General features: G+C 33.6%; 2 protein-coding genes across 2 annotated transcripts; one reads left to right on the forward strand and one right to left on the reverse strand.

Annotated features, from left to right (window-relative positions):
• Nucleotides 1–3320: 3320 nt before the first annotated feature.
• LOC129892326 (uncharacterized GPI-anchored protein At1g61900-like) lies at nt 3321–14238 on the reverse strand. The gene is made up of 7 exons (XM_055967896.1): nt 14177–14238; nt 13452–13637; nt 12573–13178; nt 12029–12274; nt 11229–11372; nt 11018–11068; nt 3321–3662 (listed from the first exon to the last, which is right to left on the reverse strand). The coding sequence occupies exons 1-7, from the start codon at nt 14229–14231 to the stop codon at nt 3592–3594; spliced, it is 1359 nt and encodes a 452-aa protein (XP_055823871.1). The 5' UTR covers nt 14232–14238; the 3' UTR covers nt 3321–3591.
• A 7471-nt stretch (nt 14239–21709) lies between these two features.
• Nucleotides 21710–22691, forward strand: LOC129892673 (uncharacterized). The gene is made up of 2 exons (XM_055968258.1): nt 21710–21907; nt 22047–22691. Exons 1-2 carry the CDS (start codon nt 21710–21712, stop codon nt 22689–22691), a joined length of 843 nt encoding a protein of 280 aa, XP_055824233.1.
• Nucleotides 22692–25383: the final 2692 nt, after the last annotated feature.

Here is a 25383-nt window from a genome sequence, read left to right on the forward strand (position 1 = left end):
GATTTTGAAGATGGCTACATCAACCTAACGAAACTGGATACATCATAAATTGGTACCGTTACAATGTCCTTATTTTTAAATTTAATTAAACTAAAAAAATACGTTATAAGTGGCAAAGTAGTCAGGTTACAACTTTTTATATCAATAATAAATAAATTAGAAGTGTGGTTACAAAAACTCAAAACAAGGGAGGTAACTGAAATCTGATGGGAGGTCTATAAATTATCCCATTTTATTTGTATAATATTTCGTATTACTTTTAATTATAAAAATAAGTCTAAATCAATAATATAGAAGTGATTGTTATGCTTTATATAAACACATTCAAAGTTAAGATAATGTTTTTTTTAAAAAAATTAATTATTCGATTGTCTAATTAGTTTAACCTTGAAATGTCTAAGAGCACACCTCAAAAAATTGAAGACAGTTTTACGAAACCAATATTAAAACATAACCCACCTCATTGTCATCCCTAAATCATTCCCAAACTTTGGAAGAAAGTGGTAATTAAATCTTATATTAGCTTTTTTTAACATTGTTTTTCTGTGAAGCACACCGACTCTTGAATTGCAGTCCCCTTGATGAGAATGATCATTTTTTATCCTTTCGTTTTTTTCAAAATAGTATTAGTATATGTATCCGCGTCGATGCGCAGATAATATAAAAATATTATTTTTAAATTTTTTTTGATTGTGATGTCTTGTTCGGACATGTTAAATACTCTCTCTCTCCTCATGTCCCACCTCACTTTCCACCCCTATACCCCATAATAAATCTACATGAATAGAGATAATGAATCATGTTTTAAATTTTTAATGTATAATTATCAAGAGCTTTTCTTATTAATATAAATCAAATCTAGTTATTTTGTTTACTCTTGACTTTCTAAATTGTTTGAACTTTTATTTTGCTATTCATATTTTTTCAATTTAAAATTTATGGACAATAATATGTGTATTATCTAATTACTTCATTATATTTTAAAGTATTATCTCTCCCCCTCCCTCCCCCCACCCTCCCCCTTATCTTTAAGTATATTTTTCTATTATATTTTAATTACTTTTTGCTAGTTTGACTTTGAATATTTTTTTTTGTGTGTGTTATATGTAATAAATAGTTGAGTTTTTTTTATTACAATATATAAAATATTGAGTTTAAATTTAAGTTACTTAAATTTTTATATTTAAATGCTCATTGAATTCATTATTTTGGAGATAACTACACTATTTTCGGATAAATTGAGGAACTTACTTTTTTTCTTTATAATTTTAGGAGAATTCTAACCAACTTAATATCTATTACAAATATATAACTCAAATATAAATTGAAATTAGTGGTAAGTTTCAAAATGATCTGTATATCTGATAAGATTATCAAAATTCAAAGAGTCTGAAGTAAATACAGACTTATTATATAGTTTCAAATTATGTACTATTAAATGTATTTTTTAAAACACTTTACTCATATTAATTTGGCTTAAAAAAACTACTTACATATGCAACGTGTGGATGGAATAGGCTATAAAAAAATTCAGTGTTCATCAATAAAATAGATTAAAAAATCGGTTATGTAAATGTTATAAAAAAACTCCTTAAATAGGTCAAAAGGTAATAAATAAGAAAACTTTTCACGTGAACAAAAGTTATTGAATTACCAATTTCTCAATCTTCTTGTTTTCATTCAAAATCTCCTACAACATCTGATTAAATAAATAGATCGTCACACACATACAAAAAATATATGAATATTTATTTTAATAAAATAATAACGAAAGTTAGCATTTAAAAAGCTAAAATGCTTGACTAAAATTTTCGATAAAACGTTATCAAAAAACAAACAAACAAAATAAGAACAAAACAAATTACTTACTTCAATTTAAAAGTTGTATATAATAGCAAAACTATTAACCTGTAATACGAATATCGTCCATCTGCATATAAAAATTAAAATATGAAAACATACAGGGTTTCTAAGAAAATGAAGAATATGAAGAATGCAGTAAATATATTAATCAATAAAATTAATGATCAATAACAAAAAAAGAGAAGGAAGCTTAATATTATATATAATTGTAGGAGTATGTATAACTTTATTCTAACTCAAATTTTATTTAAATTCAATTTTTTAATTACTCTTCTTTATTCTTAATTTTTAAAATAAAATACATATTTTTTCTTATAAGCTAAAATTTAAAATCAGTATAATAATTCTATTTTTTCTCCTACGTTCCCCCCCTTCCTCCCTTTTTTTCTCATTTATTTTCTTTTCTTAATTCTTTCAATTTTGTTTGTTTGTTAGTTATCTTTTTATTATTATTATTATTGGTATTAATGCTATAACTACCACCCCTTACGTTTTCACTTTTTTCTCATTTATCTTCTTTTTCGTTTCTTTCTTTCTTTCTTTTATTTGTTAATTTTCTAAAATAAGGTTACCCCTCATATATCTTCTTTCTTCTTCTTCTTCTTTTGTTTCTCCTTCTCCTCCTTCTTCTTCTTCTTCTTCTCCTTCTCCTTCTTCTCCTCCTCCTCCTTCTCCCTCTCCTTCTTCTTCTCCTTCTTCTCCTCCTCCTCCTTCTTCTTCTTCTCCTCTTCCTCCTCCTCCTCCTCCTCCTCCTCCTCCTCCTCCTCCTTCTTCTTCTTATTATTATTACTACTACCATCATTACTATTATTATTATTATTATTGAGATTATTTCTGCTAATATTACTATTGCTATTACATTATTATTATTATTATTATTATTATTATTTGTAGTTATAGTTTAATATTTTTTTAAAATTTAATATTTAAATTAAATGTATTTAAATTTATTTTATTATATCTGAAAATGATAAGTTTATTAAATAGTAAGAGTTCATTTAGAACTCTTTAATCATAGGTTTCTACTTTTAAGCTAATCAAAAATATATTATTTTTTTTGAAAGTTTAATATTTTTAAATTTAAATACTTTTAGTTTTTCAATTAAAAACTTTTATTACAATATTTATTAACTTTGTCTTAAAATTGCCAAGTGGCTTTTTCATAGCTTGCCATTTGTCTTAACCACATTGCAAATTACTCTTCTTTATAATATATATAGATTTAAAAAAATGCAGTTGTGTAATTTTAAGCATTTACCACTTTGTATAAATATAACTAATGATGTTTATAGTTGTGTAATTTTTAAACATTTACCGCTTCAAAAATATAGGATATTGGGCCCGTGTTTAGTACGTGCCATGTCCCTCTAGTTCTATGAATAGAGGTTAACTCCCTTTGATCACCAAAATCAACAAATTAAACTCTGAATAAACCAGGTATATACAATAATCGCCAATTAAAAGTTTCTCTATACAAATTTTATTGCAACAAACAAAAAACAAAAAAGATGAGAGAATGATGAATGATAGAAATTTAAGCTACTTTGCTAACATTTTGCTTTAGGGACATACATAAGGAGTGTCTATGTAGTATAGCTCAGTTGGAGGGCTACCCACACCTTCACTCTAGTGGGGGTTCGAATTTCACTGTATCCCCCACCCCCAAAAAATTACAGTCCGTAAGTATATATCATATTACTTTGATGAAAATTCAAGTGATCCAGCAAACTAGATTAGCAATTGGATGACCATAGATGAAGCAAAAAGCAGGGCATACACCATATCTTTCATGTAGACTCCTGAAATGAAAGAAAAATTTGCATAATTAGATAAAATTATGTGTTTTAAACAGATTATTGGCCCTCAAAGTATTGTCATTCTTCATTAGAAAACTTATGACACCAGAAAAACTGGAATAGATTAGTAACATCTATGACCATAACTACCCGGGGCGGGAATCCGGACTAGTTGAGTCAGCTAGTTTCAGATATTGATTGCATAATCTCGAAAGAAAAAAAAGTAAATAATTTATTGGTGATGCAGATTAAAGATTGTACTCCCATTTCGTTCCAATCTATGTGACACACTTTCTTATTAGTTTGTTCAAAAAAGAGTGTCACATTTCTATAATTAGAACTAGGGTTGTACAGGGAAAACCGATAAACTGCACCAAACCGATAAACCGAACCAAACCGAAAAAAAACCCGACTAGTGGTTTGGTTTGACTTGGTTTGGTGTTTGAAAAAAAAACCCGACCATTATAGGATTGATTTGGTTTTAACTAAAAAAAGTCAAACCGAACCCAAACCGACCCGATTATAGATATACTACTTTTAAATTATGCTATACATAAAAATATTTATTAAAATATAATTTATAAATATATTTTTAAAATTTTTCATAATTTTTTATTTCTTTCTTACATTTAGATTTGGATTTGAGAAACTCATCTAAATAATATACAAAAAAAGCCCATCTTATAAAGTTATATTATAAAGGAAAAATTACTTAATTGAGTGCTTTTTAAAAACTAATTACTGATTTTAGCGATATTTTTTATTTATTACAATTTATAGCAATACATAGCAATATTATGATAAATCTACACTTGTATTAAAAGTGAATTATGCATACAAAATAAATGTATTATAAGTGTTTTAAAATATATATTATGTTTGTATAGTAAAAAATTGACATAATATATTATAAATCTATTAAAGTATGTGATAAATGTATTATCTATCTATAAAACTTGTATTATATATATTTTATAAATAGTTCTTTGCAATATGTATTAAAACTGTATTATAAATATATTATAAGTGTTCAGTAAATTTTTTTTATTGCTATAGATGGTAAATATTTTCTTAATATTGTATATTTATGTAAGTTTCCCTATTATAAAGTTAAAACTTCAAACAATGTTCTGTCTCCATCTTTTATGTTGATATTTTGTACTATAACTCTTTTTAAGAAGCACTACTCTGTGCTTTTTATTAGATATTATGAAAAATACGAGAAACTCGAAAAAACCCGAAAAACTCGAAAAAACCCGAAAAACACGAAAAAAATTGATATCGAAAAACCCGACTTTTATTGGTTTGGTTTGGTTTATAGATTTTATAACCCGACACAAATGGTTTGGTTTGATTTGTAAAAAATTCGAATCAACCCGATTCATGTACACCCCTAATTAGAACGATGTAACTTTAAATTTCTCATTTTAGCAAGAGGATTCTATAGCTACATAAATATTATGACATGTTTAAAATCACAAGTTTAAAAAGTTTTTTTTTTTGTAAACTTGTGAATCAAATTACATGGCACATGTATCTATCTTCTTGTAGCTCTCTAGTTGTGACCTGTCTCTAGAAATTCCAAACAGGAATCCAATTTTACTACTCTTTCTTTTCCTTAACTTTCTTAAATTTGGAGAAATTATAACTAAAGTATTCTGCTTGAAGGTATTGCTTTCTTACAATGAAGAAATTGTAAAAGTTAAAAAAAGGAGGGGGCAAAAGTTGCTGTGAATGTAAAAGTCAAAAAAGGGGCCTTGCTGTGAATGTAAAAGTCAAAAAAAGGGACCAAGGTTGGCAGCAACTTTGTTTGACAAAGTTGGCTGCAATTTTGTTTGGCACGGTAAGAAAACGCGTATACGCGTTTTATTTCTCCTATAAATAGGGTCTCTTGCCCTCATTTGAAATCATCCCAGAAAGAGAGAGTAAGAATACAAAGAGAGTTATACACGAAGATAAATATTTTAGTCTTGAGTGTCCTCTTTAGTAGTTGTTCCTTTTACAAGAGAGAAGTGTTAATTGTTGTTTTCTCCTTGTATTTGAGAGTTGTGTACTCCATATAAATAGTGAGATCCTTCTACCCCGTGATTTTTCCCTTCTATCATTTAGAGGGGTTTCCACGTAAAATTCTCTTATCCAATTTATTTTTATTATTTTCATCATATCAAACTTTAGTTGTGGTGCTTCCTCGCCCCAACAGTGGTATCAGAGCCCTCAGTTATTCTGTCTATTTTATGCGAAGGTACTATCTGTGAATAGTAACTTTTTGTGAATAGTAAAATTCGGTGAATAGTACTATTCACGTGAATAGTAAATTTGGTGACGGTACAGTTTGTCACGATTTTTCGCAAAAATATTCAGAAATGATCTAGAAGGGTGTGAAGCAAATAACAATGTCGAGTACAACAAAGTTTGACGTTGAGAAATTCAATGGGACAAATTTCTCATTGTGGAAAATGAACATAAAAGCAATACTGAGAAAAGACAATTGCTTAGCTGCAATTGAAGGCAGACCCACAGACTTTGTTGATGACAGCAAGTGGAACGACATAGACAGCAATGTAGTTGCTGATCTACATTTGACACTAGCTGATCAAGTATTGTCTAGTGTGGTGGAAAAGCGGACGGCGAAGGAAATATGGGATACTCTTACAGGGTTGTATGAGGCCAAGTCTTTGCATAATAAAATCTTCTTAAAAAGAAGATTGTATACTCTTCGAATGGCAGAGTCCATGTCAGTTACTGAACACATCAATACTTTGAATACTCTATTTTCGCAACTTACAACAATGGGTTGAAAAATAGAAGGTACTGAACGTGCGGAGCTTCTACTTCAAAGTCTGCCTGACTCGTATGATCAACTCATCATCAACCTGACGAACAATACAGACAGTCTAGTTTTCGATGAAATTGCAGTCGCTGTCTTGGAAGAAGAAAATCGGCACAAAAATAAGGAAGACAGACAAGCAAGTTCGCAGCAAGCTGAAGCCTTGATGATGGTGAGAGGAAGACCAATGGAACGTGGCCCTAGTGGGAGTTACAATCATGGCAGATCTCAATCAAGAAGTAAGAAGAATATCAAGTGCTACAACTGTGGCAAAAAAGGGCACTTCAAGAAAGATTGTCGGTTCAAGAAGAAGAGTGAAAACCCTGAGCCATCAAATGCTCAAGGGAATGTTGTATGTACCTCGAATGATGGCGATATTTTATGTAGTGAGGCAATATCAAATAATGAAGGCAGAAAACATTTTGCTGATGTCTGGATCATGGACACAGGAGCAACATGGCACATGACTTCCAGGAGAGAATGGTTCCATCAATATAATCCTATCTCAGAAGGATCTGTGTTCATGGGAAACGATCATGCTTTGGATGTTATTGGTATTGAGTCCATCAAAATAAAGATGTATGATGGCACGGTTCGCACCATCCAGGAGGTACGACATGTAAAAGACTTGAAGAAGAATCTATTGTCTTTAGGACAACTAGATGATAATGGATGTTCGTATAAGACTCATGGTGGAGTCATGAGAATATCCAAAGGAGCGCTTGTAGTGATGAAAGCAGAAAAACTTGCTACAAATCTATATGTGCTTAAAGGTGAAACACACCAAGAAGGAGAAGCATCAACCGCGTCAGCAAGTTCATTTGAAGAATCAACGATGATTTGGCATCGTAAACTTGGCCATATGTCGGAACGAGGTTTGAAGATTCTTGCTGAGCAAAACTTTCTTCCAGGGCTCAAAAAGGTTTCACTACCCTTTTGTGAGCATTGTGTTACCAGTAAGCAAAATAGACTGAAGTTTAGCAGTTCCTCTGCTAAAAGCAAGGAAATACTAGATCTGATTCACTCTGATGTCTGGCAAGCACCGATGGAGTCTCTAGGAGGAGCGAAATATTTCGTGTCATTTATCGACAATTACTCCAGGAGAAGTTGGGTGTATCCAATCAAGAGGAAGGCAGATGTTTTTCAGTTTTCAAAGAATTCAAAGCGCCGGTGGAACTTGAATCTGAGAAAAAGATCAAGTGTTTGAGGACAGATAATGGAGGAGAATACACTGGTGATGAATTTAATAACTTCTGTAAACAAGAATGTATTAAACGGCAGTTCACGGTGGCATATACTCCACAACAAAATGGAGTAGCAGAGCGGATGAACAGAACTTTGTTGGAATGGACAAGAGCTATGTTGGCAACTGCAGGGTTGGAAAAACCATTCTGGGCAGAAGCAGTCAAAACCGCCTGTTATGTGATCAATCGGTCATCATCAACCGCAATTGATCTGAAAACGCCAATGGAGATGTGGATAGGAAACCAGCTGATTATTCTCGCTTACATATATTCGGAAGTCCTGCTTATGTTATGTACAACACCCAAGAAAAATCAAAGTTGGATCCAAAATCCAGGGAATGCATTTTCTTAGGGTATGCTGATGGAGTCAAGGGGTATCGCTTATGGGATCCCACAACCCGCAAGGTGATAATCAACAGGGATGTTGTATTTGTTGAAAACAAGATACAAGCAAAAGAAGGTAGCACTTCAAAAGAAAAATCAGAGACTACTACAGTTGAAGTTGAAGAAATAGAAGAAGTTCCAATTTCTTCTGAAGCAGCACCAGAGCACAAAGAACAAGAGCAAGCTGAGATCGAAACTCCAGAAGTTCGACGGTCAACTAGGGAGAGAAGAGAACCAGCTTGGCACTCAGATTATTCTATGGAGAGTAATATTGCATACTGTCTACTAACAGAAGATGGAGAGCCTTCAACTTTTCACGAGGCTATGAAAGGCCAAGAATCATCTCTGTGGGTGGCAGCAATGCAAGAAGAAATTGAAGCTCTTCATAAAAATAAAACATGGGATCTTGTTCAATTACCACATGGAAGGAACGCCATTGGAAACAAATGGGTCTACAAGATCAAACGCAATGGTAATGATCAAGTGGAGAAGTATCGTGCAAGATTGGTGGTGAAAGAATTCGCTCAGAAAGAAGGCATAGACTTCAATGAGATATTTTCTCCGGTGGTTCGACTCACAACAATTCGAGTGGTCCTGGCGATGTGTGCTATATTTGACTTGTACTTGGAGCAGTTAGATGTCAAAACTGCATTTCTTCATGGAGAGCTTGAAGAAGAAATTTTTATGCTCCAACCAGAAGGTTTTGAAGAACATGGAAAAGAGAACTTGGTTTGCAGGTTGAACAAATCTCTATACGGTCTCAAACAGGCGCCGATATGTTGGTATAAGAGATTTGATTCCTTCATTATAAGCCTTGGAAACAACAGACATAGTTCAGATCCTTGTGTTTATTACAAGAGATTTGGTGATGAAGATTTTGTTATTTTGCTGTTGTATGTTGACGACATGTTGGTAGCAGGCCCCAACAAAGATCGTCTCACAAATTTAAAGGCACAATTGGCTAGGGAGTTTGAAATGAAGGACTTGGGACCATCAAACAAGATTCTAGGGATGCAAATTCACCGAGACAGAAATAATAGGAAGATTTGGCTTTCTCAAAAGAACTACTTGAAGAAAATCTTGAGACGCTTCAAGATGCAAGACTGTAAGTCAATTTCTACCCCACTTCCTATTAATTTCAAGTTATCCTCAAGTATGAGTCCTAGCAATGAAGCAGAGAGGATGGAGATGTCTCGAGTACCGTATACATCAGCAGTAGGAAATCTAATGTTCGCCATGGTATGTACAAGACCTGACATTGCACAAGCAGTGGGAGTGGTTAGTCGATACATGGCTAATCCTGGTAGAGAGCATTGGAATACTGTTAAGAGGATCTTGAGATACATCAAGGGTACCTCAGATGTTACAATGTGTTATGGAGGATCAGACTTTACTGTTAAAGGTTATGTTGATTCAGATTATGCAGGTGATCTTGATAAAAGCAAGTCCACCACAGGTTATGTGTTTACTTTTGCTGGAGGAGCTGTAAGCTGGGTTTCAAAACTGCAGTCTATCGTGGCTACATCTACGACGAAAGCAGAATATGTAGCAGCTACACAAGCTAGCAAAGAGGCAATATAGATGCAGATGTTATTGGAGGAGCTCGGGCACAAACAAGAGAAGATTGCTCTATTTTGTGACAGTCAGAGCGCTTTGCATCTTGCAAAGAATCCGGCATTTCATTCAAGGACAAACACATACGAGTTCAGTATCACTTTGTCCGTGAGAAGGTGGAAGAAGGCAGTGTAGATATTCAGAAAATTCACACTAATGACAACCTAGCAGATATGTTTACGAAGCCAATCAACAGTGACAAGTTCATATAGTGTCGATCTTCTATTAGCCTAGCAGAAACGTAACATCGCAGTAATTGGGTAGAAAGGATGATGTGAAGACTTAATTGATTCTCAATTAAATCTTCAAGTGGGAGAATGTAAAAGTCAAAAAAGGGGGCAAAAGTTGCTGTGAATGTAAAAGTCAAAAAAAGAGGCCTTGCTGTGAATGTAAAAGTCAAAAAAAGGGGCCAAGGTTGACAGCAACTTTGTTTGACAAAGTTGGCTGCAATTTTGTTTGACACGGTAAGAAAACGCGTATACGCGTTTTCTTTCTCCTATAAATAGGGTCTCTTGCCCTCATTTGAAATCATCCCAGAAAGAGAGAGTAAGAATACAAAGAGAGTTATACACGAAGATAAATATTTTAGTCTTGAGTGTCCTCTTTAGTAGTTGTTCATTTTACAAGAGAGAAGTGTTAATTGTTGTTTTCTCCTTGTATTTGAGAGTTGTGTACTCCATATAAATAGTGAGATCCTTCTACCCCGTGATTTTTCCCTTCTATCATTTAGAGGGGTTTCCACGTAAAATTCTCTTGTCCAATTTATTTTTATTATTTTCATCATATCAAACTTTAGTTGTGGTGCTTCCTCACCCCAACAGAAATTTTGTCCAGAACCCTTGAAGATTCAAATGCAATTAACATTGGCCAATTAAGAACTGTCCATGACCATAACGATGAACTTAACTAAAATTCCTAACCCCCCCCCCCCCCCAAAGAGCAACACTTCAACTATAGAGTATACAATAAAGAATCTAATATTCGACATCTCATGCTGGTGAAATACAAAAGCACTAGGCTAAAGAGCCTGTCAAGTTCAGATTATTTCGTCTAACTTAATCAGTTTTTACAGTTAAATCAGCTTCTTTAATCATACTCATTATTGTCTGGGAAGGCCAGTTATTTGATCTAGTACCAACATATTAAGTTGATGTATGTGAATTGTGATTATAAGATTGAACGAGTTATCCAACAACTTATTTTATAATCAGAAACACGTTCTAAATAAATCAGGCCACTGGAGTAAAGTTTTTAGCCAGAGATACAAGGCTATAGCTATTGTGCCATACCTTTACTGAGCTGAGAGGATGTTGCTTTGGGAAGTTCTGGAAGTGCAGCCGCTGCAAAATCACTTTTGTTGTTATCAAAGTAAATGACACTTTTTTGACAAGGGGATAATCAGAAGGAGAGGAAAATGAAAGTTGTAAGATGTTTGCAATTGTAAAGGAAGACAATTTTTCTCTCTTTCAAAGTTATCTGAAGGCAAAAAGTTATACATACTCTTGTTGCAGGTAGAAGCAGCACCAGAATATGCTGAGGACCAAGGAGCTGCCACATTATCATTAAGATCACAAATGAAGCCAATTCCTGAAGTCTGGTCATATGTTAAATCTGTTGGCAAGCTGGGCAAGAGGCATCCTGATTCTACAGTAAACAAAAAATCAGCCAAACATGAGAACAAATGACTAGTGAAGTGAAAAGTCTCCACATGACGATTGCATTTCTCTAAAGACATAATAATCATTCAATTGTTGAGTAGAAAGAAATACTAAAGAAAGAAGTGAAGTATCATTCATTTGTGTTGCTTTTCCTAGCTAAGAATGTCATATCATGCATTCGACATGTTAAACAATGTTGTACCTAATAAAACAAGACTATATTATATGCCTCGGCATGGAAGTGTATATATGCAACAAATGATATGTTGTGCACCAGGAAGGAAAAAAAAAAAATTTCCATAATAAAGTTCTACATGTCAATAAACCAACTCCAAACTGGTGAAGTTGTACCGTACTTCTGAAAGATCAAGATTAAAAAAGTAATCTAGATGAAATCAGACATTCCAACTCAATTTACTTTCATCTGTCCTCTACTTTATGTGGCAGTATATGATTATAAAGACAGTCCTATAATTTAGAGTAATTCATTACCTTTTTCATCCACTGGTGCATCAGTATGTGGCAAATGAAGTCCAGGGTTCCCCACAGTAAGAACAAATTGAACACCCAAACAATGTCAATAACTAACCAGTACATAGAGAAAATAATTGCAGGATGAAAAGATTCTGCAAAGGAACTGACCTTGAAGAGAAAAATCCTCGAGGTTTACATGGCAAAGGTCAAAAATGTTGCTGGTGATATTTGCTTCTTGCAACTTCTTGCCAAGCAATGTAGCACAAGTTAAAGCTTGGAGATTTGTAATGAAGCTTTGCTGTTGCAAGCCCCACAAGTAACTACTCAGTGTTTTGCAGCAGGATGTCTGATTACTTGTTTCCTCTCCACATTCTTTGGAAATGTTCTTTATGTCAGGAAACACCAATGGACATGCTAATAGTTCAGAAAGAAGAAAGAGTTAATCATCCCAAGATATCTTATTCCAAATTAAATACGACACATTATGCAAGGCCATTAGTGACAACTTTTAGAGGGCAAAGTTAAATTGTTCAAATATTTCACATTTTCTTATGCCATAGGCCGAAAACAATTATGCAGACTTGTAAGATTCAACTTGTAGCTTTTTGTTTCTGAAAGAGCCCCAACTTTAAAACAGTTTCATCTAATTTAATACTATCTGGCTTCAAAACTAGATTATTATTGTTTATCGTTCCAACCTTCCTGCACTTACATTTGTTCATATCACAGCTTGAAAGTACTCTGATGACTCTATTAGCTGAAGAAGGATCAAACTTGCTGGCCATCCATCGTAATATAATGCTCTTACAGTCACTTATAAGAGTTGATTTCTCCAACAAGACAGGGGAACCACTGGAGGCTGTCACATTTTTATGCCTGAAAGCTAGAACTTCAGCTGCAGCAGATATAGCATTCTGGCAAACTTGGTTGCAGCACTCAATAGTTGGATCTATTTTTCCACAAGCAGCCAGCAAAGACGATGTATTTAAGCTTCTTTCGATTACATTAACATCTATAACAGGACAAGATGATTCTGTAAGATTGGAGGGATCCACAGAACAAATCTGAAGAAGTTGTTCACTGGCACCTTGACTTTCTAGAATCTGTTCGACATCTGAAAGGCAGTGCCTAGCATGAGTCACATTGAGTGCAAGACTTTGTGACTGACTACTGGCCTGCCCTACAAGAACCACTACGCTGGCATCAAATTGAGGACAACATACCACATTGGCAAGATATGGAGCAAGCGAAGACCAGCAATCTGTTGCTGTTGTTCTCAAAATACTATCTGCAGCTGAAAAGTTGAATGCACAATGTCCTGAAAAGTTAAGAAGGAAGGATTCATCAGTGACCGGACTATATCAACTTGCTGAAATTTATTCGTACTTGGTAGAATAACCCGTATGATGTATTGGAAGTTCATTATCACTATAAGCCTAAAATTATGGACAAGCTATTAAGCAAAGGTGAACAAATCAGAAAGGACCTAAATTAAGCATTTCTTTTTTCTTTTCTAATCTGAATCCAGTCCACGTGATACTATTTTGAACGTGTTATTATTTTGAATATGAAATGTTGCTGTTGTGAGTACCTGATAACTTTGGTACACCAGTGTATGTAAATGGCATCAATGGTGAAGGTGCTCGCAAAGGCAACATAGCTTCGGGAGCAATGCTAGGAGAGAAGTTTGAAGAGGCATCATAATTACTTTTACTTAATAAATCAGAGTCCAGAATATCACTATCTTGAGTGCACAGAGATCCATGAATTCCTGAAACTGATATCATAGAGATCACATGAATGATTGAACATCATCGGGGAGAAATCTATTATAGCAAATCGAAATCCAAAAGGCTGTGAGTTCAATCAGTGATGCACATACATCGAGTTTTTTTTTTTCCAAACACGGATGTCATCATGTTGGTGTCTTAAAAATAAGCAACTTGCTTGTGCACAAATGCTATTAATGCACCAAATGCTGAAGAGGCCTGTATTATCAGTTACTCATGTTGCTTACGTTTACACTACTCATGTCCTTTAAATCTATAATACAAGAATGGAAAAGAAGAAAACAAAAGCCAATAATACCAAGTATGCTCCGTTACCACCAATTTCAAATATAAATAAAGTAACACATTATGTTAAATCAAAAACACAATGGCCTCCATTTTCAAAAATATTCATCCTTATGGCTGGCTGATGACTCTTAGAAAGACTTAAATTCCAATTCATGACATTTAATCAAGACAATTTCCTCCAAGTAATAAAACATCAAATTAAACAATGACGAATCAATTAACATTGAAAATCACTTACAGAAAAGCAACAGTAGAGAGACTTGAATCAGGAGAATTTGAGACTCTTTGCTCATTTTTTTCAAGTTTTAATCACTGATCACATTAACGGCAAAGAATGTGTGTGTGTGTGTATATAGTTGTATTGAGTATGTGTAATTAATTAAGTATAAGTTGTTTGTGATGTGCGTAATTCCTGGATTTGTGGATACAGCTATATGTAAAAGAGTGGACTTTCTTTCCCAATAGTTCACACAGAGGCCGTGCTCTCGCTTTCAAATGAAGAATACTCACGTGCCGGTGATGCGGCCATAGCAGGGGTAACTTAAACTGATTCGATTGCTTGAACAGAAGAAGCGGTGTTTCCTGCGCGGGAAAGTAGACGGAACTCTCCTTACAAATCAATTTTCTACTCTAGGTGTCAAATGTTGAAATTGAGAATATTAAAATGAATTGAAATAAAAATCGGGTTGGGTCATGATCTATCCAAATTTATTAGAAAAAATTACTAGGAAAAATACTATTTAATAAATAATTACTGATTCTAGCGATATTTTTTTATTTATTATCATTTATAGCAATATATAACAATATTATGATATATCTACTATGTATTAAAAGTGAATTATGCATGCAATACAAAATGTATTATAAGTGTTTTAAAATATATTATACTTATTTGGTAAGAAATTGACACAATGTATTATAAGTGTATTAAAATATGTGATAAATAAATTATCCATGAATAAAATTTGTATTATATGAGTTTTATAAATTATTCTCTCTAATATGTATTAAAATTGTATTATAAGTATTCAGTAGAAAAAAATATTATTGCTATAAATGATAAATATTTTCTTAACGTAGTACATTTGTGTAAATTTCCCAATTTATTTTGAATTGGGCTAAAATTCGGGTTGGATCATGACCAGCATAATTTAACCCGCTCAATCTCAATAATTTTAGTATATTATTATTTTACCTTTTATAATCATAATTTGAATCTCAACTCAAGAAAATAAAAATAAAAATTTACATATGGATAGATTAATCCTAAAAGATATAAAATAGATAGTAATTCATACCTTTAATATGAGAACACACATTACACCAATGCAAATAAAAAGTCTTAAAACGAGTTGAAATTGGAGATTAAGTTAGGCTCAATTGAAGATTTTTTTTTAATGGGTTAAGGCTTGAATGAGTTGAAATTTAACCCAATACAAATTATCCTGAATTCAACCCATAAAATTTTGGGCTACATGTTATCTATATTTGGGCTCATTTTGACATCCCTATTCTACTCCTTAATATCCTCACCTCTCGAAAATATCCGTTCTAATTTATATGATATTCTTGTCGATAATTTATAGTTATATAAGTATTTATGATTTATTTTAATTTACGAATTTTAAAAATATTCTATTCCTTTTTAAATTTCACATCCAATCAAACATATTCAAATAAAAATATGAAAAGAGTATGGACTTGATATTTTGTTCAAGAATGCCCTTAATTAGAAATAGGAGAAAAATACCCTGTTGTTAATAAATTATTGGAGTTAATTTCCTAAACAATTACCCAAATTTTGAGAATTACCTTCAAATCTAACTTTTATTTTATTTAGGACAAAAATATCACTTGATCATATGTGGTTTAATTTAGTATTAACTAGAACAATCAACTCGAGACCAAACAATGTGACATTAAATATATATAATTTTTAAAATTATTTTATACATAAAAGATATTATTATAATGTATTTTATGCATTTTTTTTTAACTTTGTCATAGTTTTTAATTAGTAACATCAGATTTGGGCTTTCTATTTAAGCCCACTACCCATATATATGATTAAGATAGATGAAGCTCAAACCAAACTAATTTACACCCTAAAGACCCTAATTTAGTAAGATGTAAACCCAAATCAAATTGGTGGCAAGTAGAAGCATACCAACTTGATCTTATTTGTTGCCTTTACTCATGAGAATAGAATAAGTTTGATTTTCTATTTTCATTTTACGACTGTGTGAATGTTTGATGATTTATCTATCGTGACTAAACTAGTCTGATAATAATTTCATTAAGGAGTAGTTTGGTTTGAATAAAAGTTATGATGGAATTAGTTATGATGGGATAAGTTATGATGGAATAAATTGTGATGGGATTATTTTTTATTGAGTGTTTGGTTTCTTACATTCAAAAATATATGTATTATATAAATTTTAAGAATAAATTATTTATTTATAAAAATACCCTTTATGAATGTGAAAAGTGATTATAAAAAGGGTTTAAAGGGATATTTTTTTTATTTACTTATTTTATCCCGAGATAAGTTATCCCGAGATTACTATACCACTCAAAGGGAAGGATAACCTATCCCAGTCATAATTATTAATTCTGGGATAAGTTATCCCACACTTTGTAACCAACCAACCAATGGAGGATTACTAAAAATTTATCCCAAAATTATTTTGCCTTTTCCACCACACCAAACAACCCCTAACATATATCAATTTTCTTGTAGTTTTGTAAAACATGTGGCTATTATTAATTATTGTAAAGGTAAATAATTCTTGAGATAATTGAATTTGATCGTCCTAAAGCATCTTAAAGATGATTCACATCGAATCACAATTATTTTTTTAAGAAATCCAAAATATTCAGAAAAAAACTCACGGATGAAAAATTCAAAAAAATAAATGATTGGGTTATAAAGTAAATGGCCATCATTGATCATACTGTTACGATCGGAACGCCCGTGCTCCGCAAGGCCCAACAATTTCAATTTTGCTATATTCCCTCCGTTTATTTTTAGTTTTTTATATATTTATTATTTTAAAAGTAGATTTTTATTTTTATTTATCACTTTTAATATTTTAAGAAAAGATAATTAATTTTTTAAAATTATTAACCTTAGCATTAATTACGTAATTATTCTCCAAATCATTTTCAAGACTTAATACTAAACATTAGTTAATATGAGTAGTAAAATAGTCATGTCAATCATTATTTCTTTTTAAAGGGCATGAATTTATTTATGTTTTGACTTAGCAGTTTCCTGCGCATAGCGGAAGCTTAAGTGCACCGGGCTGCCCTTATATCTATTAAATCTAATTTTATTTTTTCTTTATTCAGTTCAATTTTTAAGTTGCACTCAATAGGAAATAGAATACTTGTGTATATCAATTTTAAAAGTTTTTAATTTCAGATTATATCATACAATTGTTTTTTACTTCAAACTCCAAATCTTAACACTATAAAGACAGTTAATATATCTATTTTCTCATGTATTGTTCCTTTTTTTTGTTTACTCTTTGAATATATTCTACTCTTATTTTTGGCAATTTATATTTGCTTTTCTTCTTTCTTTTTTAATTTCTATATTTTATTTCTTGATACTTTCCCATTTAATAGTCTAACATAAATATAGTGAAAAAATGATTTTCTCATTTGAAATTAAAATTTTTCTTTAAAAAGTGTAAGTTACAATTTTAATGCCCCTTTTTATTCTCTAACAAAATGTATATTATGCATATCATGTTAAACCCCAAATAGAGTTCAACAATTAAATGCAAAAAAAAAATAAAAATTGGCTGAAAATGAGTGAAATAATGATAACTCAAAATACCTTTATTCCAAGAAATACTTTTTTGCCTAAAAAGGAAATTAACTTGTTTATAAGTAGAAATAATTTTAGCTTTAGACAATTTATTTTAGGGAAAAGGGTCAAAAATGCCCTTAAATTATTTGGAATGAACAAAAATGCTCTCCGTTTATAATTTGGTCCAAAAATGCCCTTGTCGTCAATACTTTGATCCAGAAACGCCCCTATTGTTATTTAATGGGTAAAAAATATCCCTGTTGTTACAAAATAGGTCAAAAATGTCTTTTTCTGAATAAATATATTTTTTTTTAAAAAAATCTTATTTCTTATAAAAATATTACTTTTAATGAACTCTATTCTTGTTTTTTTTTTAAACCACTTTAAGTAGTAAAAATGTATGAAATTATTTTATTCTTTGTAATCTCATTTTATCAATTAAAAATAAAATAATTTTATATACTCTAAGTTTTAACGGATAATATATGTCATATATAAAAGATCATAATAAATATATCATTAATTTTTATTCAAATAACGATAAAAAATAATTATAATAAAATAAGAAATATTTTTAATTTTTTAATTTTTTTCTAATTGAAGTAGAATAAACATTTGCTAATAAAAGAAATATTATTAGGAAAAAAAGTGTTCAAAAAGAAAATAAATAATATATTTATTTGAAAAAGGGCATTTTTGACCCATTAAATAACAATAAGTTTTGGGACCAAAGTATTGACGGCAAGGGCATTTTTGGACCAAACTACAAACGGAGGGCATTTTTGCTCATTTCAAATATTTTAAGGGCATTTTTTGACCCTTTTCCCTTTATTTTATTCTTAATGTATGATGATTGATAGTCACACAAAGATTTATGACATATTTTAAATTACAAATATCAAGTATTTTTTTAAGCTTTGCATCTAGTTAAATATTGTATTACATAAATTAGCTCGAACAAAATACCAATAATGTTGTAATTATGTAATCTAATTTGTCTTATAAAACCAAGAAGTCAAATTCACAATTCAAATCTAAGATTATACCAATAAATACGAAGTTAAATTCGAACATTATAAGTTACGTTTATAAAAAATAAAATTTACTTGGCTAATGAATCTAGTATAAGAATCAATATAAATCTTACATTATAAATGATATTAACCAAACAAAAATGGACCCTAGTACTTGTATGAATTTGTATTCTAGACCCTTTTACTTAACCATTTGTCAACTGAACCCTTAAACTCATTGAAATACAATATTTTAAACCCCTTTCTTGTTTTCCACATAACACATCACAATTTATTATTTATTTAATGACACATCAGAAATTAAATATTAAAAAATAAATAAAAATTATTAAAAAAAGGTGCCACCACAACTTTAGGGCAAGTTCTACAAAATGGTGGTTAGACCGGATATGTTATATGGGACGGAGTGTTGGTCAATTAAGATCTCTCACGTTCAAAAGATGAAAGTTGTCGAGATGAGAATGTTGAGATGGATGTGTGGGCATACCAGGAGTGACATGATTAGAAATGAGGCTATTCGGGACAAGGTAGGAGTGACCTCGGTGGAAGACAAGATGCGGAAAATGTGACTGAGATGGTTTGGGCATGTGAAGATGAGAGATACAGATGCCCAGTGTGGAGGTGTGAGAGGTTGGCCATGGATGATTTCAAAAGAGGTAGGGGTAGATCGAAGAAATATTGAGAAAAGGTGATTAGACAGGACATGCACAGTTACAGATTACCAAGGACATGACCTTAGATGGAGGGTGAGGAGGACTCATATTAGGGTAGAAGGCTAGTATATAGTCGCATTATTCTTCTGTATTAGTAGGTGCATTAGCGTACTATAATTTCTTGTGCTTTGACTTTTGTTATTATCTATTACTTTCTGTACTTTGATTACTCTATTTTATCTGTGTTGCTTTCGTTATTTGATTTTCCATATCGCTTTGAATTTCTTAGCCTTATCTGACCTCTTTTTATACTTCTATTGAGCCGAGAGTCTCTCGGAAACAGTCGTCCTACCTTGATAAGAGTAAGGTCTGCGTACACTCTACCCTCCCCAGACCCATGTTGTGGGATTTCACTAGATTGTTGTTGTTGTTGTATTAAAAAAAGAAGCATTTTTCTCTCTCTTTGTATCTCATTTCCCCTGTTCTCCACTTCATCTTCTTCGCTCCCACGCCCCACGCCCCACGCTCACCCAAAAACCAAAAACCACTTTCTACTTCCACCATTTTCCATCTTCTTCACACCCCAAAACTTTTTCAATCACATAAAAATGTTAGCCACTATAATGTGATAGATTATAAATATTATTTAAATAAGGATTCTATTTATTTTGATTTGGTAAAAAGAAATATCAAAAAAATCAAATTGAGGAAAACATGTTTATAAGTAAATATAACAATAGATTTTGAAAAATTAAGCTTATAAAAATGATGAACAGGATATATTTTTTTAGCAAAAAAAATTTTTAGCAAAAATTTTTACGTTTTTTTTATGGTCATGGTGATGAGTGTTTCCGTCAAAGAAGAAGATGGATGAGTGAGTTGAAGAAGAAGAGAAAAGAATGGGAGTGGGGCGGGGGTGGGGCTGAAGAAGAAGAGAGAAGGGGTGGGGGTGGCGGTCTGGGTGGGATGGGGGGGGGGGGGCTGAAGATGAAGATAAAGGGGTGGGAGTTGCCGTGGGGCTGGGGCGGAAGGGATTTTTTTTTTCTTTTTAAAATTTATTTTTATTATTTTCTCTTGTATTTTTGAAAATTTTTAAATAAAAACATTGCATTCACTTTCTTAAAAATGTGTATAGTAACACATTCATCAATTTTGATGTCATATAAGCTTGGTCAATAGTCAGAGGAGTTTAAAAATCTAATTTTAATTGAGTTTAAGAATTCAATTGACAAAAAATTAAATAAAAAGATTCAGAATACAAACTCATATAAATACAAAGGTCCATCAAATCATTTCGTCTAAATAAATAATGGTAAGTTGACAAATATAACAAAAAGAAATGATAATGTATGTTGAGCAAAAAAAGTGGCAAGCAAATTATCAAAGGAGAAACTTGCTAGCAAGAGTGAAGTTGGGGCCCACACGAAGGGTAGCTTTTTCATCACTTTAATTGACACGAATCAATAATGGCAAAAAGTCTACCCAAAAAAATATAACAAAGCATCTACAACACATGGATTTTTCAACCAATGCAATTCCTCTATTACAGCTTAAATGACCAAAATACCCTTAAAATATCAAGCAGATATGTTGATACCAATATCTTACTAACTCTTCTATATAGTAGGAAAGAAATGATTGTTATTATTTTCACTCTCTGTTCTCTCCTCTCTCTCTCTCTCTCTTTTCTAACGGCTAGTTCTCTCTGCGCTTTGGAACTCTCTCTTCAATTTCTCTGCACTTGCTTCCAAAACCAACAACACCACGAGGTGCGGAACACTCAGGCGAGCAAACTCCAGTTAGCTCCTCTGAGATCTACTCAGCCACGCGTTGTCACGCGCCGCCAGAAGCCGCAAATCTGCATAGAAAGAGTTTTAGACAAAAAATCTTCTACTTAAACACGGAACCAAAAACTAGCATTCCGAGGCTGACCATATATTTGTATTCAATTTTCCGGCGAATGAACAGTGCTCCGACAGTAAACAATGTTTTCGACAGTGAACAATGTTTCGGCAGTGAACAGGTTTTACTAACTTAAGAGTTGGTACCTCTAATAGCCCATTTCCGATATTTTAGCCTTATAAATATTGCTTGCATCGCCTAATTAAATACATATCTCACTGTTATTAAACAATTGCTAAGTTGTGCTATACTATTGATCGTTCATTTATCTGAGAGCATCCTTTCAGTAGCGTATATCTGTTTTTCTGGCTTTAGTGAGCGATGGTAGACTAGGGTCATGTTCTCGATTGGGATCGAGGGCCATGGTTGGAAAGGCTAAGGGGGCTGAGGGAGCTTCTAGATTGAGAGTAGGGTCTTGGAATATTGGGACTTTATCGGGAAAGTCCATAGAGTTAGTTAAGATTCTTAAGAAGAAGAAGATTAATATAGCTTGCGTACAAGAGATTAAATGGGTAGAATCTAAAGCTAAGGAGGTGGACGGGTCAAACATTGGTTTTCAGGCAAGTCGAGGTATAAAAATGGAGTAGGGATCTTAGTAAATATCGAGCTTAGAGATCAGGTGGTAGAGGTTAAGAGGATCAATGATAGGATGATGACGATTAAGTTAGTCGTTGGAGGGCTCACCTTGAACATTATTAGTGCCTACGCCCGCAAGTGGGGTTGGACGAGGAGACAAAAAGGCATTTTTGGGAGGACTTGGACGAAGCGGTGGTTAGTATACCGCCTACGGAAAAGCTATTCATAGGAGGAGATTTCAATGGGCACATTGGGTCTGTTTCGACGGGCTATGATGAGGTGCATGGAGGATTTGGCTTTGGGTGCAGGAATGGTGGAGGAGCCTCACTCCTGGATTTCGCAAAAGCTTTTGGTTTAATGCTGGCCAACTCGAGTTTCCCAAAGAAAGATGAGCACTTGGTAACCTTTCGTAGCTCAAGGGCGGCGACGCAAATAGACTTTTGGCTCCTTAGAAAAGATGATAAAAGCCTCTGTAAGGACTGCAAGGTCATACCAAGTGAGAATCTTACGACCCAATATAAGCTATTGGTCATAGACTTAGAGATAAGAAGGAAGAAGAAGAAGAGGGTCGTGGATGACCGACCGAGGATTAGGTGGGGTCGTTTGTCTCCGTCTAGTGCCCTAGAGATGGGGGAGAAATGGATGGCTATGGGGGCGTGGGATAGTAAGGGGGATGCGATCAGTATTTGGGATAGGACGGCCAGCTGCATTAGGGAAACAACTAGAAAGGTGCTGGGGGTCTCACGAGGCCTTCATGGTGGGCACTGAGGGGATTGGTGGTGGAATGGAGAAGTTCAGGGAAAGGTAGAAGCAAAGAAGCAGGCATATGTAAAGTTGGTATATAGCAAGGATGATGAAGAGAAGCGAACGAACAGGGAAAAGTATAAGATAGCGAATAAAGAGGCGAAGATAGCAGTTTCGGCGGCTAAAACGACAACCTTTGAATGCCTTTATGTAGAACTAAAGGACAGAGGCTGGGATAAGAAGATATTTAAGCTTGCCAAGGCGAGAGAGAGGAAGGCATGCGACTTGGATCAAGTGAAGTACATCAAGAACGAGGATGGTCAAGTACTGGTACAAGAATCCCGCATTAGACAGAGATGTCAGTCAACTTTCACGAACTCTTGAATGAAGGAGAGGACAAAGACTTTGTGTTGGGAGACTTGGAGCACTTGAATAGGCATCTCGACTTTGGGTATTGTAGGAGAATAAAGGTTGAGGAGGTTAAGAGAGTTGTTCATAGGATGAGCAAGGGAAAAGTGACCAGACCTGACGAGATCTCTGGGAATTTTGGAAGAATGCAGGTAGGGTAGGATTGGAGTGGCTGATTGCGTTGTTTAATGTCATTTTCAGGACATCTACAATCATTCCCGTGTACAAGAACAAGAGAGACATTCAAAGTTGCACCAACTATAGAGGTATCAAGCTGCTAAGTCACACCATGAAAGTGTGGGAAAGGGTGATGGAAATGAGGGTGAGGAGTAGTGTGTCCATTTCAGAGAACCAGTTTGGATTCATGCCGGGGTGCTCGACTACAGAAGCCATTCATATTGTAAGGAGATTGGTGGAGCAGTATAAGGAGCGAAAAAATGACTTACACATGATATTCATTGACCTAGAAAAGGCCTATGACAAAGTTCTAAGAAAGGTCCTATGGAGATGCTTGGAAGCGAAATGTATACCTGTGGCGTACATTAGAGCGATTAAAGACATGTATGATGGAGTTAAGACCAGGGTAAGGACGGTTGGAGGGGACTCGGAGCAATTTCCTGTTACGATGGGGTTGCACTAGGGATCAGCTCTTAGCCCATTTCTATTCGCCCTAGTGATGGATCAATTGACAAGACAAATACAAGGTGAGGTGCCTTGGTGTATGTTATTCGCGGATGACATAGTCCTGATTGATGAGACTCACAACGAAGTTAACGACAAGCTGGAGGGCTGGAGATAGACGTTAGAGTCTAAAGGATTTAAATTGAGTAGGACCAAGACAGAATACTTGGAGTGAAAGTTCAGTGGCCTGCCGCGTGAGGCTGACGGGAAAGTGAGGCTTGGTACCCAGGCCATTCAAAAGAAAAGAAGCTTCAAGTATCTTGGGTCTATTATATAGGAAGATGGAGATATCGACGATGATGTTTCACACTGTATCGGTACAGGGTGGATGAAATGGAGGCTCGCCTCCGGAGTGTTGTGTGATAAGAAAATGCCACCAAAACTCAAAGGCAAGTTTTACAAAAAGGTGGTTAGACCGACTCTATTTTACGGAATGGAGTGTTGGCCAATCAAGAAACTCCATGTTCAGAAGATGAAAGTCGCGGAAATGCGAATGCTGCGGTGGATATGTGGGCACACTAGGATGGATAGAATTAGGAATGAAGATATTCGAGACAAGGTGGGAGTGGCATCAGTGGAGGAAAAGATGTGGGAAGCGAGACTGAGATGGTTTGGGCATGTGAAGAGGAGAGACACAGATGCTCCAGTGCGGAGGTGCGAGAGGTTGGCTATGGACGGTTTTAGGAGGGGCAAAGGGAGGCCGAAGAAGTATTAGAAAGAGGTGATTAGACATGATATGGCACAGTTGCAGCTCACCGAGGACATGACCTTAGATAGGAGGCTGTGGAGGACTCAGACTAAGATAGTGAGCTAGGTTGCTTATCTTTTCTCCATAGTAGTCGTAGTTACGCTCATTTGTTTATTAACATTTAATTTTTGCATGTGATTACTGCTTATATTTATTGGTCCGATTTACTTTGGGTATCCTATTTATCTATAGTAGTTAATGCTCTTTTCTTCCCGATCTTTCCTACCCTGACTTTATCGCTCTCATTATTCTTATTTTTATATTATTTTCTATATGTTTGGCTTTACTAACCTATGTCTTGTTTTCCTTGTTTCTCCTCCCTTGTTCTTCTCTCTTAAACCGAGGGTCTTTCGAAAACAGCCGCCCTACCTAGGTCTGTGTACACTCTACCCTCCCCAAACCCCACATGATGGACTATACTGGGCGTGTTGTTGTTGTTGTATAACAAGCATACACAAAATTAATTATTGAAGAATCATATGTTATAATAACAAATGAAAGGGATTTACCCGTTAATTAACGTGTTTGGACAATAATAAAGGAACACACAATAATGCTTTAATTACTCGATTGGCATGGATTATTGTTCAATATATATTGTCATGGACACTTGAAGCATAAAGCTAGAAATCAATATAGGATATGCGTATTTGTTGTTTATGCATGAAGTTTTAAAGGTCAAGAAATTTATATAACTAAACGTATTATACGTCATGCATCTACAAAAAGCTTATGGTGCCAGTAACATCAATTATCATTATTATTGTAATAATTATCTATTATATATATATATATATATATATATATATATATATATATATTATAATAATAAAAAACCGTTCATTGAATTGCTAGCTTAGCCACTAATTATTATTACTA

Source organism: Solanum dulcamara, chromosome 6, assembly GCF_947179165.1.
Source record: "Solanum dulcamara chromosome 6, daSolDulc1.2, whole genome shotgun sequence".
Taxonomy (NCBI): Eukaryota; Viridiplantae; Streptophyta; class Magnoliopsida; order Solanales; family Solanaceae; genus Solanum; species Solanum dulcamara.

Bases quoted from the DNA above. Each gene is read 5' to 3' on its own strand.
- LOC129892673 (XM_055968258.1), top strand. From the start codon at position 21,710: ATGGTTGGAAAGGCTAAGGGGGCTGAGGGAGCTTCTAGATTGAGAGTA. The intron at 21,908-22,046 runs GCAAGTCGAGGT...GAACATTATTAG, and splicing joins GGTCAAACATTGGTTTTCAG to TGCCTACGCCCGCAAGTGGG.
- LOC129892326 (XM_055967896.1), bottom strand. From the start codon at position 14,231: ATGAGCAAAGAGTCTCAAATTCTCCTGATTCAAGTCTCTCTACTGTTG. The intron at 12,275-12,572 runs GTAAGTGCAGGA...CTGAACTATTAG, and splicing joins AAGCTGTGATATGAACAAAT to CATGTCCATTGGTGTTTCCT. The intron at 11,069-11,228 runs GTATGTATAACT...GTGATTTTGCAG, and splicing joins TGCTTCTACCTGCAACAAGA to CGGCTGCACTTCCAGAACTT.